This window comes from Cyclospora cayetanensis, unplaced genomic scaffold (assembly GCF_002999335.1).
Source record: "Cyclospora cayetanensis isolate NF1_C8 unplaced genomic scaffold, CcayRef3 CcayRef3_contig_209, whole genome shotgun sequence".
In the NCBI taxonomy this organism is placed as follows: domain Eukaryota; phylum Apicomplexa; class Conoidasida; order Eucoccidiorida; family Eimeriidae; genus Cyclospora; species Cyclospora cayetanensis.
Window position 1 is genome coordinate 44,727 of NW_020312158.1, and position 14,737 is coordinate 59,463.

Below are 14,737 nucleotides of genomic sequence, written 5' to 3' on the forward strand. Positions count from 1 at the left end.
TAAAGAAGCCCGCAGTGTCTTTGAGGGATGCCGCAATGCGCTTGCTGCTGCGGAGGCAGCAGTTACTTGTGGGCTGTGCAGATGCAGGCCTGGAGCTCATATTGAGGTGTGCATTTAAATTGAATTAGCAGCCGCTGCTAGTGCATTCGAGCTTGTCTAGCCGCATTCGTTGCAGCCACTGCTGCGCAGAGTCACGGCTAGCGGGGCAGTGGTGGCAGTGAATACACAGACTCTGGATGCTCCTCGTGTGCTTCTGCTGGTGCTGTGGCTCTAGGCGCTGCTCTGCCGAACTGGGATGTTTACGTCTCGCGATGGATGTGTTGGAGCCTCACTTGGGGAGTTGCGAAGAGATGGAGCTAGACGAAAGGCGTGCAGCGCCTTCTCTGAAGTCACCAGCGGAAGATACGCTTCTCCTGTCTCTACAGAGCGCAGAAGCTGCAGGGCTGCAGCGGCTGCTGCTGCTGCTGCAGCTTAAGGTGGCGCATGCAGCGAAGACGGCAGTCGAAGCGGAAGTTGTTGCATTAGAAGGACGGCGGCAGCACCAGAAGACTAAGCGGCAGCGCGCTGCTGTGGGTAGTGTCGTTGCCGTCGGGGGACGTGGTTGGGGAGTGAGTCTTGCCAGTGTTACTACTGCTGTTGCTGTTTGATGCTGCTATTCCTACTGCTGTTGCTGTTTTTACTGCTATTCCTACTGCTGTTGCTGTTTTTACTGCTATTCCTACTGCTGTTGCTGGTTGATGCTGCTGTTTTTACTGCTATTCCTACTGCTGTTGCTGGTTGATGCTGCTGTTTTTACTGCTATTCCTACTGCTGTTGCTGGTTGATCAGTGGGTGGTTTTTTTCTCGGTGTATGCGCCGCGTCGTAAAGCCTGTGCGAGGCTGCTGCTGGTGGAGCTTCTGTTCGCGTCTGCGCTGCAGGATGTACTACTGAATCCAGCTGTTAGCCGCGAAGAAATCACAAATGCGTATGACGGGTTCCTCCGTCTGCTGGTGGCCTGCTGTAGAAGCAGCAGCAGCAGCAGTAGTAGTAGCACCATGTCGGATGCAGCAGTCCCCTTGGTGCGTCAGCAGGCGTGGCGGTTGTTGTCTTCCTTAGCGGTGCTCTCTGCTGGTCATGTGCCTACACCTTTTGTGTCGCACGCGATGCCGCTGGTGCTGCAGTCTCTCTCTGCAGCAGCTGCTGCTCTCGCATTGCCAAAGGAGCAACGGCAGGAGACGGGGGTTCATCAGCAGCAGCATATGCTGCTTGAAGGGGTGATGGAAGGGTGTCGGTTGCTGGTAGCCGTGGGTTCGCGAGTGAAGCGCGGCCTCACTTGCCGCCTTAATGAGCTGTGTGCAGCCGTGATTGCGGCAACAAGGTCCATCACCACTGCAGCAGCCGCTGCTGCTGCTGGAGACAGCCTGCTCCTCGAGCGCATGCAGCAGGCTCTTCATGCGGCAGTCGCAGCCCTCATGTGCCTTTGCGGGAGGTATGGAGCTCTTCTGCTGTCTGGACAGCAGCAGCAACAGCAGGAGTCGCTGCAGGAGCAGCTGCTCCAGCACATACTCATGCAGCCTCAACTGTGTCTGCTGTTTGAACAGCAGCGTCCGGCTGCCCTTAGGGGGCTCTGTTTGGGGGATGCTTGCGACGCAGCAACTGCGTTTGACGGGCGGGCAAGAGAGCGGCTTCAACTGCAATTCTTAGGAATGCTGCAGCAGCAGCCAGAGCAGCACAGGGAGCCGCAGCAGCAGCCAGCAGATCAGCTGCATGCGCTTGCCCTGACGTTACTCTCTACAGCAAAACCCGCGGCATTGCTGCGAGCAGTTCTGCCGCAACTGCGTACAACGGGTGCGCGGCTCGCTACAGCCCTCAGCAGCAGCAGCAGCGACAGCAACTCTGGAGGCAGCGTGGGTGCCGCTTCGTTTGAGCTGTCGAGACAGCTGGAGCTGCTGGCCATGGCTGTCAGCTGTCTTCCGCTCACCGAAGCGCAGAAGCGGATCAACGCGTTGCAGCAACTCGCCCTTTTGTCTGTTCGGCTCGTCACCGGAGCCGCAGCAGCGCAGTTTGACCAGCAGCAGCTGCAGGAGGAGGAGCAGCAAGAGCAGGCGCAGGGGCATCAGGCAGAAAGAACCGCCATCGAGTTTTATGGAGGCCGCATCTACGAAACACACGTCGCTGCCGTATGGGGTGCGACTACTGCAGCAGCTCTGCGGAGGCGCAAGCAGGAGGACGCAGCAGCAGCAGCAGTGGCGGAAGCTCTGCAACTGCCCTTGCAGCGGTCATATGTGTGGAGAGTGGAGGCAGCTGCCGCGTCTCTCATTTGCAGCTGGTCGCTCAAACACGACATGCAGCAGGTGCGAGAGCTGCTGCAGCAGCTTCTGCAGTCTCTGCGGGGCACGCGCCCGCTGCTGCTGCAGCATGCACAGCGTCAGCAGCAGCAGGCAGTGGCAGTCAAGGCGCAAGAAGCGGCTGCCGCGAGAATGTATGGGCTGCTAGTTCTGCAGCTCCTCAAGGCCTTTGGAGAGACAGGCGCAGCTGAGGGGCTTCTTCAGGATGCCGCAGCAGACCTTGCCGCCGTTGTAGAAGCTGCAGCAGAGGCAAGCCAGCAGCATCGAAGCAGGCCAGGAGCGGCAGAAAGTCGCCGTTCCAAGCATGCCGTAAGCGCCATGGCTGGGCACTGCTGGCTGCTGCGGTAGCAAGCAAGGGGCTGGTGACAAGACTGGGAAGGGTTGCTTTCTTGTTGCTGCAGCTACTGCTGCTGGAGGAGGGAGAGCAGATGTTCTTTCCCGTAGAAGGGCCTTTTAGAGGGTTCCAAAGTGTATATCTATGTGTTTATGTGTGCGTATGCATGTATATATATATATGTATCTACACATGTGTGTTTATGTTTGTGTTTATATATGTGTTTATGTGTAAGTATATACATATGTATATATATATGTATATATATGTATATATATGTATATTTGCGTGTGTATATATGTATGTGCGTCGTTGCGCAGCGGAAGGAAGGCGCTGCAGCTGGCGGCAGCAGCAGCAGCAGTCGTACCAGCAGCAGTGCAGCATTACACTGGTGGGTTTTTGAAGCAAGCTGCCCAGCTCTCGCTGCTCTAGGAGAAGGCCTTCGCCACTGGAATACGAAAGAGAGTGGTATGCGCGTGTAGCTGCTGCAGTGTGTGCTTGCTGCTGCAGCCGCTGCTGCTGCGTGGAAGGGGGAGAGGGGGAAGGGAAGCTTTTCTGCGCGCAGGGTCGTTTTGGTGCTGCAAGGCATATGGTGGCAACGTGTCTTGCTGTTGCTGTGTGTGCTCTGCAGGAGAGCTGCCTGAGCAAGTAGTGACGGCAGCAGCGGCTGCGCTGACAGACGGCCTGCGCTGCCTCGCACGCTGGCGCTGCCTTCCAGATACTCTTGCTGATGCGCAAAGCGCTGCAGTCATGGGTGCTACAATTAGAGCAGCAGCAGCAGGCGGTAGCAGCGGCAAAGGATGCATGCTGACTCCGCTGCTATGGTTTGACCTTCTTGTTCGCATTGCCGTGCCCCTCTTTGAGCAGTCTTTCGACAATCCGCAACGTGTACGCTCACATCCGCGAGGGAACTTGCCGGGGAACTGCAGTTATTGCTGCTGCTTCTGCTTCTGCTGCTGCTGCTTCTGCTGTTGCTGCTGCTACTTCTGCTATTGCTGCTGCTGCTTCTGCTGCTTCTGCTGCCTTGAAGATGTGCTTGGTGGCTGCCAAGCGCTTTTGTACAAACTGCTGCTGCACCTTTTAAGGGTGGCAGCGCTAGTCTGTGCTCAATGGGAGTCTGCGCATTGCTCCCCCCGCTAGGGCCAGCAGCATGTCCTTCCTGCTGTAGGATTTTACGACATGATTTTGATGGCGCTGTGCATATGTCTATGTGTATCTGCACGTGTGTGTCTGTATCTGCACATATGTATGTGTGTGTCTGCATACATATTGTGTATCTGTGTGTCTGTATCTGCATATATATGTGTGTGTCTGCATACATGTTTGTGTATCTGTGTGTCTGTATCTGCACATATATATGTGTTCGTCTGCATACATATTGTGTATCTGTGTGTCTGTATCTGCATATATATGTGTGTGTCTGCATACATGTTGTGTATTCTACTGTGTGCAGTATCTGCGTATATGCATGTGTATCTGTGTTTGTGTGTTTTGCGCAGTTGAGCGAGCTCTGCGAGGCTCTTGTGCGTTGTGCTGAGGGAGCACATCCAAGTGTCTGCAGGGCTTTGGTGCTGTTGCTTATGCGGCTATGGACTTCTCACGGTGTCGCCTTCGTTGCCGCGGTGCCTCACTGCATGCAAGGACTATCTGAACTGTTAGAAACAGCCGAGGAGGATACGGAGGCGCTGCTCCTAAGATTGATTAGGGAAATCGAGGCTACTACCGGAATGACTCTCAGTGACAACCTTAAGGCCTAGAAAAAAAGTTTACTTCCTAGTTGCCTCTTGACTTGCCTGAACTGCTCCCCTCCCTTCAGGCCTTCTTCGGTTCATAGGCCTCGAAGTGTGGGCAGTTGAGTCTGCCCCCCTGATTGCAAGGAGTGGTGGTCGCAAGTGCGACCACCGCATGCAGTCAACTTCTCCCTCGCACCCCATGCAGTCAACTTCTCTGTCCTAGAGAACGCCTAGAATCCGTGGCTCGAAGGCATAGACCTCGCAGGGAGCTTATGAGGCTTCTGGCGGCTTCCTGGAGCCTCGGCAGGGCAAACTCACCGGCCGTTTAAAGGCAAAAAGTCTTCAATGAAGGGGCCTAATGGAAGGAAACCAGCGGACGCCAGCCTTTAGAGAAGGAGCTCTTTGAGGGAGCTCTACGGGGGGTCCTACGTCACGTAGCCGGGGAGCTTGCGATTCTGGTGCCAACCACTCGAAGCCTCTGGGCGTATGAGGCCCCTGAAATGAGTCTGGTGTCTCTTGGTGCGGTGCTGCTGCTGCTGTTGCTGCTGCTAGAGCTTGTGTTGCGGCTGCAGCTGCGGCTGCGGCATCCGCAGCGGCGTGGGCAGCGTTGACAGCAGCTGTGTCTGCCGCTGCTGCCGCTGCAGCTGCTGCCCTTGCGGCTTCTTGCTGGTCGCTGTAGTGCCTCTGCAGAACCTGCTGCGGCTGGATAAGGGGGGGCAGCCTGTGCTGCTGTCGCTGCTCGCGATCGAAGTACTGCTGCTGCGGCTGCAGCTGTAGGCTGCTCGCTTTCTGCAGAGCGTTCGCCGAGTGGGCAGCTCCAAAGTAGCTTGCATGCCGTAGGTGACCTATGGTGCTGCGTCTTTGCGGATGTTGGTGTTGTTGTTGCTGCTGAGAAGAAGCATCTTCCAGGCTGCATGACCACATTAGGCGTGACCGGCGTCTCATGAGGCTGAGCGAGAGGGGACTCTGCTCGAGTGTGCGATAGAGCAGAGGATCTTCTTCCCTTCCCAACGAGAGTTGCTCCGCTGACGACGACGACGACCGCGCCTCAAGGGCGTCTTCATAGTGTCCGCGTGACTGCTCCTCCTCCTCCTCATGCTGCTGCTGCTGCTGTCGCATTCTCTGCTCCTGGTGCCGCGGCTGCAGCGGCATCTGCTGCCTTTCCCGTTTCTCCAGAGGACGCTGGTGCGATGCGTCTAGCGCGCGTTCCCTTGACCCCACTTGTTGCTTCAGGATGTCGTAGGAAAGGGGCGTCTCCTTGCCAGACACCTCGGGGGGGTACTGCGGCTGCTGCTGAGGCAGCCGCTGCTGCTGTTTCGGCCGTGCGGTGTTCAGACTGTGCGACCACATCAAACGGGATTGACTGCGCAGGGCCTCTAGCTCGCCCGCTCGCTGCTCCAGAGTCTCCTCTAAGCCCCCATACTGCGTCTGTGGCTGCTGCTGCTGCCTTTCGTTGACTTGCCGCTGCCGATCCACCTGGGTAGCATGATGCTCTGCGGCGAGGAAACCTCCTCGACTTTGCGCTATTCTTGCGCGCCGCTTGTCTGCCCCTTGCTTTTCAATATCGGCAGGCGCATCCCAGCTGCTTCGGTGCAGCTGAATATGCGGCATTGTCGCTGCGTCCGGTAATAACACTGCTGTGGCTGTTGCTGCTGCTGTCGACAAGCACGACGGATGCCTCGACTCGCTGTCGCCTCACTCAACGGGAAGGCGTACTGCGTTGCTGCGCGTTAGAGGCTTCTTCCAATGCAAATCTTGCCGAATAAGCAGTAAACACTCACAATTTCAATGAAGCTCAGCGATTTGCCGGTGAGAAGGCGCTATAGTGGCAGCGCGACGGCAGCAGCAGCACAGGCATGCCCCAGCCAAGCAGCAGCCGCAGCATCGACAGGTGAAGATGTGTCCCCTGTGTCAACGAAGACGCTGCGAAAGCGAGGTCACTTTCTTGGCTAAATTCTAGTTTCCCAAGCTAATTGCCGCCACAAACCGTGGTTGTTAAGAGGTTTATTGCACCGTGCGTCCTTCTCGTGCTGCTTCCTCCTCAGCAGCAGCAGCACGCACGAAAGAACTTTCTTCTTGGCCCCATCGGATGCTCCGTCAACAAACCTTTGGGGGGGCGGGAGGAGGCAACAGCCTCTTCTGACGCTATTTTTACGTGCTCCTAGTGTCTGTTCTTACTTCTCTGAGACGCGCGCTGGACAAAAAAACAGCAATCAGCACATCAACTTTGTATGCCCTTCGCGGGGTGTTCAGCAGCTACCACCATTTCAGGGTATCTCAAGAGTTTCGCACCAACGGCAATAGCACAAACATCAGGAGCACAAACATTAGGAGCACAAACGGCAAGCAAGAGCAGCAACTGCAACTGCAGTACCAACGGCATTAGCAGTGGTAGCAAGCAAGTATATCTTTTAAGAGGCCAGCAGCGGCCGAGTCAGCTCCTACTGCTGCAGCATTAGAAGCCGTTGTGACACTCGAGCATGGAGGATTCGATATATGCAGACCTCATTGTTCCGAGGTGAGGCTGTAATATTCTGAACTGGGTAAAGGGCAGCCAACTTTGCTGTCTGCTGCTTGCTGTTGTCACCGAGTTTGCTGTTGCGCAAGACAGTAGCTGCTGCTGCTTCCCCTGCTGTTGCGGGGGAGGCCAAACACTGTGCTGTCTGAGTGTATGTGTGTATGTATGTGTATGTGTATGTATGTGTACGTGTATGTGTATGTATGTGTATGTATATGTATATGTGTATGTGTATGTGTATGTATGTGTATGTGTATGTGTGTATGTGTATGTATATGTATATGTGTATGTATATGTGTATGTATGTGTATGTGTATGTGCATGTTTGCTGCCTCCGCATGCTAGGTACAACCCCGAAGCCGTTTCCTCAGGAGGCGGAAGGGCAAGGAGGAAGCGGCGCATCAGCGCAGATGACACGGGCGAGCAGTCTGCAGAGCCGGCAGCAGCAGCTGCAGCGGAAGTGCACGACGAGGTAGAGCTCAGACAGCAACAAAGGTTAGGAGGTGCTGCCTCCATCGACCCTTTGACATGGGCAAGAAGTCTCTTTGGAGAGACTGAGGAGCCGCATGCTGCTGGCGATCGGCGAGGCGCATCTGCGACGTCGGGAAACGCCGATCTCTCGAAGACGGACAAGGACGCTGTCTATACACCCCATACCGTCGCCAGGAAGGGGAGCAGCAAACAGCAAGGCAGCGGCCATAGCTCAGCGATCCCGTCGTGTGCTGTTTCTCTAAGACTACAGATACCTAGATTCGTGTCGCAACAAAGTTGCACTCAGGTGAGGGAGGCAGCACTGGCCTCGCCATGCTGCAACGCACTCGCCGTTGGTGCGAGCGCTGCACTACGCTGCCCTCTCTGGCTGCTCACTGTCGTAGATTTGTGGGCGTGTTTGTGTGTGCGTGTACTTATGCACTGTGTAGTTATAGCTAGCTGTAGCTAGCTGTGTGCGTGTGTTTGTGTGTGTCGGTCTTCCCGTACCGCCTTCTTCCCCCTTTTCCCCCGTCGTTCGCCTCCTTCGAGTGGCGGACACACTCTGCTGCATCCTGCGCTTCCTCTTCTAGGATGCTGCGACGGCAGGTGTATTTTCTCCGCATCCGCTGTAGCTCTGTCGGTGCTTTGGAGCGTGCGATTCTGCTCATGCGCTGTGGGTGGGGTACTGCTGCAGGCTGCCTCCTTGTTGCGGTCACAGCGAAGCGCTTTGAAGGAAGATTACTTGTCAAAACACCGGGCAGCCGTCCGAGCGAAGCGTGCCGCCACATCGCACAGCTAAGCCGCAGGCGTTGCTCTTGCGAACTTTTCCAGGCACGCGTGTCTTCTGACAAGCAGGCAAGCAGGGAGGAGCTGCCGCAGCTGCCTGTGAAGAGCATCTTTGTGTCGCAGCGACAATAGGCGCTGGATGCGCCGCTGTGCACTGAAGGTAGCGTTCTCGTCTCGAAGAGAAAGCAGTGGTCATAACGCCATAAGACTTGTGAGATTCACGCTGCCAGTGTAGCTGAAGCGCTTGCCGCGTTATGCACCGTCAGCACTAGCTGCTGAGGCTCTCAAGCCTTTTAAAGGCATTTTTGGCTAGGATCCTGTCGAGGGGTTGCCCCCAAGTAGCTTTGCGCCGGCTCGTACATGCATGGCTAGAGAAAGATGTATGGGGTTGGCGTGCGTAGCCGGTAAGGCGACACCTGCTCATCTCCTACGACTTTCAGTACAGTTTTCTAACTGTTAGTGGAAGACAGGCTAATCGGCACACGTCTTCGTGTATCTTATTCATTGTAGACTACTGCTAGCTCGATGCAACAGGGCGCAAAAAGCTGCTAGACGCCACGTAGAGCTGGTCGTGAACGGCCGGACTGCTCAGACGGTTCAGCATATGCGCTTGAGCTGTCCTTCATGTGGGAAACAGGGAGTGACTTGGGCAAGGGAAGACGGTAGCATTCTTTTGAGAAGCACAGAATAGAGGTTCAACTGAGTTATTATTTCGTGGGATTATGTTTCTCTAAGCGGGAACCTTAGATGCGAGGTAATATTGTGGCTAGCCACCTCTTCTCTCGTGCTTCGCGTTTTGCACATCTGCGCCCCGCTAGGATTGCTGCTTCTTCACTCTGCCCACCCACCACCGCTTTGTATGTGCAGTTTTGCGCCTGTGTGTATGTAAATATATACATGGAAATATGTGTCTGTGGCGTTCGCTGTCGTCTCCTGCATACACCTCTCCTTGCACCTGGATGTCACACTTCGCCCCCTGCGTGCCCTCTGCCCAGGGCCTTTGGGGTCCAGCTCACACGCAAAAGCTAGAATATGCTCTGTGTGCACGATGGGAGTGCGTGGCTAAGGGAGAGTTTGAGGGGAGGCGCCACTGTATTTGAGCTCCACGTGGCGCAGGAAACCGTGGTACGGGTGGGGGGCTGCCGCTGACTCCCCTCCCTTCCCCGCCGATTTTAACTGCAATCTACGTGGGCGTTGTGCCAGAATAACATCCTCGGGATTACGTGTTCCGCATATGCGTGCATGCAGCCGGTGCGGCATGTGTCTTGGACTGCAGCAGAGACACGAACGCCTCCCCAAGGCGTGTGCAGCCAGCTGCTGCAGTAGCTCATTTCTGGCTCCTTTTCAGCGCATCTGGTCCAAAGATTGCCCCGAAATACGAATCAAAAGCATTCAGCAGGGAGAACTGCCACGTAAGAGCATCCGGCCCCGAAGATCGGCAGCTTTTGGTGGGAGGGTGGTAGTTGGTGGTTGCAACGCTGACCACAAAAACACGACCCCTCCACTGTGGGTTCAGCCGGCCTATATAGCTGCGCCTTCCGCCTCTCCGAAAGTCTTTAAGCGGTCATTTTCTGCACGACACAGCGTGTTCGCACGCTTCGCCCCCTCCAAATCGCCAGTTACAGCCTCCCCTCGTGGGCTGCTGCAGCACACCGTCCAGCGCTGCGCGTCTAACGCGGCAGACGGGCCCTTCAGGGGCCCTCTGTCTTGGCTTTTCTCCGAGTTTACTGTCCTTTTTTAGCGTTTTAGAGGGCAATGGAGGAATTTGCGGCGCCGGTAGGGGGAGACAGCGCGCTGCCGCTCCAGCAAGGGGCCCCCCAGGGAGCAGCCCCCTTGCCAGAAGCTGAGGGAGGAGGCACGGCGACAGTGGATGCGAATTTCGCTTCAGGAGAAGCGCCAACAGCGCCGTCAGCAGCAGTACCAGCCGTCACGACTGGCTCTGCTTCCGCCTGCCCGCAGGCGAAAGCAGACGAAGGTAGCAGCAGCGACACACAGGAAGAAAATCCTCGCCCTCTGCCAGCTGAAGTCGCTCATGAGAGCAGCAGCAGCAGGGAGCCTCGACTCGCCCCCTCGGCAGAAGCCAAGCAACGTGCTCGCCTAAAGCGGCAGTTTGTGCGCAACCAGTGGCTGGACATAAACAAGGCACCGTCTTGGCCTCCTATCAAGAAAAATAGAGTATGACAGTTCCTAAGGCTCTGCCTTTGGTGCTCACTTACCTCCCTTATTCGCCCTTTTTCTCGCCACTCCTGCGTCGTGTCTTCCTCCCGTGGAGTGAATTCTTGAATCGCTGAGCACGATGCCTCCTAATCGACTCCCTCTATGTCATCCTGCATCTACCCTCTCTTAAGCGTCCCTGCATTCCCAGTAGGGAGACGCCTGCCTCATCCGCTTCTTTTTTTCGCCATGTCATGCGCTCCTTCGCCTCCTTCCGATCCCCCTCGCGCCTGGCGCCTGCTTCTGTAGACACTGCATGCTCCTCTATGCCTTCTTGTCTGGGACTGCCAGCAAGGGCTTCTTTTCAAGGCGCTGACATCTCGCCGATGCATCAGCGCATCGGCTGTGCGACTCTAGCGGAGGCTGCGCGGCTGTTTGCTAGCGGTAGCTCCAGAGGATCTCAGTCTTCTGTCTCAAGCAGTCACTTCTTGCCCTGCGCTTCCCACAGCGCCCCTGCCGTGCTGGCGTCTGTCGATTACAGTTGGGAATGTGTAGCTGCATGCATGTTCGATTTGGCATCTGTGTGTCGGAGTGTGGTTCTCTGCGCACACTGTTCAGTACCTCGATACAGACTGGCAGAGCGTTGACTTCAAGCCACAAGCGCCTGAAACAAAAAAGAGCAGGTATGTATACAGATAATATATATATGTATATATACATATATATATATGTAGATGCCTGCCTGTATGTCGCCATCTAGCAGCAACTGCACCATGAAACGCCTTGTATTTGCGCGTGTGTGTGCATTCGCTTCGTCTCTGCTTCCTGCATCGCCTCTCGCTGAGCATCTTCTTGTATAGCCAGTCTTATCGCCGTTCAAACGCTTTCTACAACGCATGCGTGCCCGTTTCTTTTTCTCCATCGGTCGCTCGTATAAGGCGAAACTTCCATGGCCCCTGTTTTCTTAGGGCGCTTGCAGGGAGGATGCGAAGGCGCCGTTTTTGCCGCCTCTCTTTAAAACGCAATAAATTACGACGGCGTTGAAATGTCGTTGTCTATGTATAGATCTATGTGAATTTATATACATGTATATATATATAAATTTCACCTATAAATACATGCGTTGCGTACCCCTATGTCTGTGCGTTCTTGTGTGTCTTTTTGTGTGTGTGGGCTGTCTACAGGTTGTTTCTCAATTCTTTGTGTTATTTGTTCGAGGGCGTTATCACCAAGAAGAGCACTCTGGGGAGAAGGGCTGGTCAGTTGTTACTGCAATCCACTGCCGCGATGCATGGCCTGCTGCTGTTGCTGCTGCTGCTTTTCGCTATGCCTTATCGGAAGCGGCTAACACGTCGCATGTTGTCTGTGATACGGACTCTCCTCCACCTTTCGCGTGACTCCGCCGTTGCCACGTGCAGCCCCTTCTTCAGCCTTCTCGTATCCGTTGAACGCGTGGTGTGTAGAGTGGACATAAGGCCACTTGTGCAGTCGCTTGCAGTGCGACGTCGGAACTATCTGCCTTCCGCTTCCTGCGCGGAGCGCTTTTATTGCAGCAGCAGCTGCAGCAACAACAACAATCCTATTTTTTCCTGTCCTCTTCTGTACTGCGTTCTGTGGGGTCCAGGTTTGGGTCTGTTCTGCGAACGCGCGAAAGGCTTCGCGAAGGGAACTGTCATCACCGAATTTGTTGGCTGGCTAGTCGATCGCGAGCAAGCGGAGCAGCTCAGGAAGAGGCGCAGGGCTTCCCACATAGTGGCAGTTCAGGTATTTTTCTGGCGACTTCTGATGTTTGCTGCGTCTGATGTTTCCTGCGTCTGCTGCTCCTGATGCTGCCTTTCTTCGTGGCACCTACAGCCGCTGACACGGCTGCAACACGCAGGGGACGTTGGCTTGCTGCAGGGAAAATCGCGGCTAGCTGCTCTCGTGGTGGCATGGGGTTCAGGCTGAGGCCTTTGTGGGATCCTTCGATGCCCGTGTGCTGTGCAGAAAGGCTTTTTGTACATTGATGGCGTCAAGGATCCGTATTATGGCACCGGAGGGGCGAGCTTCGCGAACGATGGCAGCGAGTTCTTGGGAGGGCCAGGAAACAACTCCTATTTCTATCACTGGTAGGCCTTATTCTTAGTGCTGCAGTTGCTGCGGCAATAACAATAAGACGCGCGTCGGCGCTTCACGGGCTCAGCCGCGGGGGTTAAAGGGGAGCTGGAGGGGTTAGGGAGGTTGAAGGGGAGTTTGGCGGTTAAGGGGTTACAGGGGGGAGAAGAACGGGAGAGTTTTACGCGTGCAGAGTGGCCAGCCCGTCAAGTGACGCCTTAGAGGGCTAGGCGTTTCGAGGCACTTTCCCCCCCTCGCTTTTCGCGATGCTGGAGTTCAAGCCGCTGTTCACGCTGAGTTCTTGTGCAGGTACGATGAGGAGCTCGGGAGAACTCGCGTCTTTCTCCGCGCGACGCGAGACATTGCTCAGGGAGAAGAGATTTTTGTTCCCTATGACAAGAACTACTGGTTGGACAACTTCGAGGAACAGGTTGGAAGAAAAACAAAATTAGCGCAGCCACGGCGTAGCGTGGTTCCCCAGCACGCCCATGGGAGTCATGCGTTTTGCACTGGGCACCGCCTGCACCTCTCAAATTCGACTTGAACGCGTGATTTTGTTTCGATCTACAGTCCATCGTTCTGTGCATGCATGGATAATGCAGGGAAACGCGTGTATGTTCCGTTTGGCTTGGGTCTGAGCCACCGCAGTAGACTCCTGGGGGTGCCGTCTTTCTGTGTCTCGCTGCGCTCTGGCTTCTTTTGGTGAGGAGCAGAGAGCGGCGGCATTCTGAGCCCCTTTCAGTGTAGCACTGTGGCTTGTCGGCCTCTATCGCTCTGACGTGTGGCTGCTTTAGGAGGATAACTGCCCCGACGCGTTTAGGAAGCGCAAAATCGAGCAGCTGCAGCGAAAGTACAAAGACTACACCATCACGTCCATGGAAGATCTCAAGGCTAGACAGGTGAGCTTTGCTTGCAGCTTGCACTAGCGGCCTTGTGCTGTGCGTCCTCTGCGTGTTATGGCTGCTGGCGAAAAAATCGCCTGTTGTCTGTGTTCTGCTGTGGCGGCGGTCTGACTCGCGGCTTGTCCGTCGCCTCTCCTGTTTGCGGAAACGCGTGCGCGCGTGAAAACGTGTCGTTCTTCTAGGCGCTTTTGGAGAAGCTGAAACGAGACAAGCTAGAAAAGCAAAAGGAAAAGAAAGCTCCTCGGAAGCCAAACGTGAAGCGTCCACTGTCCGGGTACATGCGTTTTTCCGTAAGCCGTAGACGGGAGCTTATTGCGGCGGAGCCAGAGTTGCGGCATCCCAAGTGCTTCAAGGAAATCGCGCAGAGAATTTCTCAGGAGTGGAAAGCCCTCTGTCCGAAGAAGAGGAAAGCTTTCCAAGATGAAGCCGCCGCCGACTTCACCAAGTACCGGCAAAAGGTCCTCGAGTGGAGGGCTAAGCATGCGCCTAAGCGCAGAAGGAAGGCCAGAAGGAATGCGAATACACGCGTGCGTTCCGCTGCGGCATCTTCCTCGGCAGATGCAGGCAGCGAGGAAGCCGAGATTAACCAATCGGGAACGGAAAAGACTCCACAACACGCCGAGGTTGGTCAGACGGAGACTGAGAGCCCAGACACTGCAAATGCGGCGACTGATGTGCCTGAGAGCTCAGATGAGGTCAGCAACAACAGCAGACAGTCATCCTCTACCCCAGAGAGCAACCCCGCTACGAAATCGGACAAAAACGCAGCCGTGAGTAGCGGAGATCTTGCCGAAGCGAGCTGCATAGCTGTCTTAGCGTAGCAGGCAGCAGGGGGCATGCCTTCCTCATCAGCAGCAGCTGTATATATACATATATATAGCAGCAATCAAATGAGGAGCGGCTCTGCGCACTCCTCATCGAATCCTCGTTGTTGAGGATCGCCACAAGCGTGCATGGGCTTTTAAAAATTGTTGGGCCCCCTGAGCACTACTCTGGACAAATGGTTGCTTTGTTTTAAAAGTCTCGAACAGTTATTTTGTGGTCGCTTTACTGGCTAGGGGTCCCTCAGAGGGGCGGAGCATCCGGTGGGATCAGTTGCTCCTGGATGCAGCGGGTGTAACCAACTGCAATAACTTCTGGCATGCACGTCTCGCAAACAACAGGGAAGGGGGGCAAAGGGAGGAGGCATGAGGCCGTGCGCCTCATGCCTCTCCGAGCAGAGGCTTTCTGCGTTCTGTGTTAGCGACGGACCAGAACGAGAGAGGCGGTGTGAGCTGTCGCGCGAACTTGGGAAGTCACCTCTCCCGCATGGGCTCTACCCAGACGCTCACGTTATTCATTTCATGTGACGTTCGTCGGGAACTGCCGAAAAACTGTGGCACCGTACCGGGGTTGTGGCTGTGTAGCTGTTAAGTAG

The 14,737-nt window shown here is 55.4% G+C and overlaps 3 protein-coding genes across 3 annotated transcripts; 2 read left to right on the plus strand and 1 right to left on the minus strand.

Annotated features, from left to right (window-relative positions):
- Nucleotides 1–3,617: 3,617 nt before the first annotated feature.
- On the minus strand, nt 3,618–6,006 carry LOC113147403 (trichohyalin-like; the record flags this gene model as incomplete). The annotated part of the gene is made up of 3 exons (XM_026337870.1): nt 5,182–6,006; nt 4,780–5,028; nt 3,618–3,878 (listed from the first exon to the last, which is right to left on the minus strand). Coding segments are annotated over exons 1-3 (1,335 nt in total), but the record flags the coding sequence as incomplete, so codon positions are not given.
- Nucleotides 6,007–6,626: 620 nt separating this feature from the next.
- Nucleotides 6,627–8,183, plus strand: LOC113147404. The gene is made up of 3 exons (XM_026337871.1): nt 6,627–6,813; nt 7,357–7,691; nt 8,079–8,183. Exons 1-3 carry the CDS (start codon nt 6,627–6,629, stop codon nt 8,181–8,183), a joined length of 627 nt encoding a protein of 208 aa, XP_026193656.1.
- Nucleotides 8,184–9,202: 1,019 nt separating this feature from the next.
- On the plus strand, nt 9,203–14,141 carry LOC34618724. Its single transcript, XM_026337872.1, has 10 exons — nt 9,203–9,242; nt 9,419–9,618; nt 9,920–10,345; nt 10,943–11,007; nt 11,509–11,582; nt 11,949–12,088; nt 12,311–12,432; nt 12,728–12,848; nt 13,213–13,317; nt 13,503–14,141. Exons 1-10 carry the CDS (start codon nt 9,203–9,205, stop codon nt 14,139–14,141), a joined length of 1,932 nt encoding a protein of 643 aa, XP_026193657.1.
- Nucleotides 14,142–14,737: the final 596 nt, after the last annotated feature.

Excerpts from the sequence above, each read along its gene's own strand:
- LOC113147404 (XM_026337871.1), top strand. The coding sequence starts at position 6,627 with ATGCCCTTCGCGGGGTGTTCAGCAGCTACCACCATTTCAGGGTATCTC. Across the intron at positions 6,814-7,356 it reads GCAAGTATATCTTTTAAGAG|CAGCAGCTGCAGCGGAAGTG; the intron begins GCCAGCAGCGGC and ends CAGAGCCGGCAG. Across the intron at positions 7,692-8,078 it reads CGCAACAAAGTTGCACTCAG|GCTGCCTCCTTGTTGCGGTC; the intron begins GTGAGGGAGGCA and ends GTACTGCTGCAG.
- LOC34618724 (XM_026337872.1), top strand. The coding sequence starts at position 9,203 with ATGCTCTGTGTGCACGATGGGAGTGCGTGGCTAAGGGAGA. Across the intron at positions 9,243-9,418 it reads GAGTGCGTGGCTAAGGGAGA|CCGGTGCGGCATGTGTCTTG; the intron begins GTTTGAGGGGAG and ends GCGTGCATGCAG. Across the intron at positions 12,089-12,310 it reads CCCACATAGTGGCAGTTCAG|AAAGGCTTTTTGTACATTGA; the intron begins GTATTTTTCTGG and ends TGTGCTGTGCAG.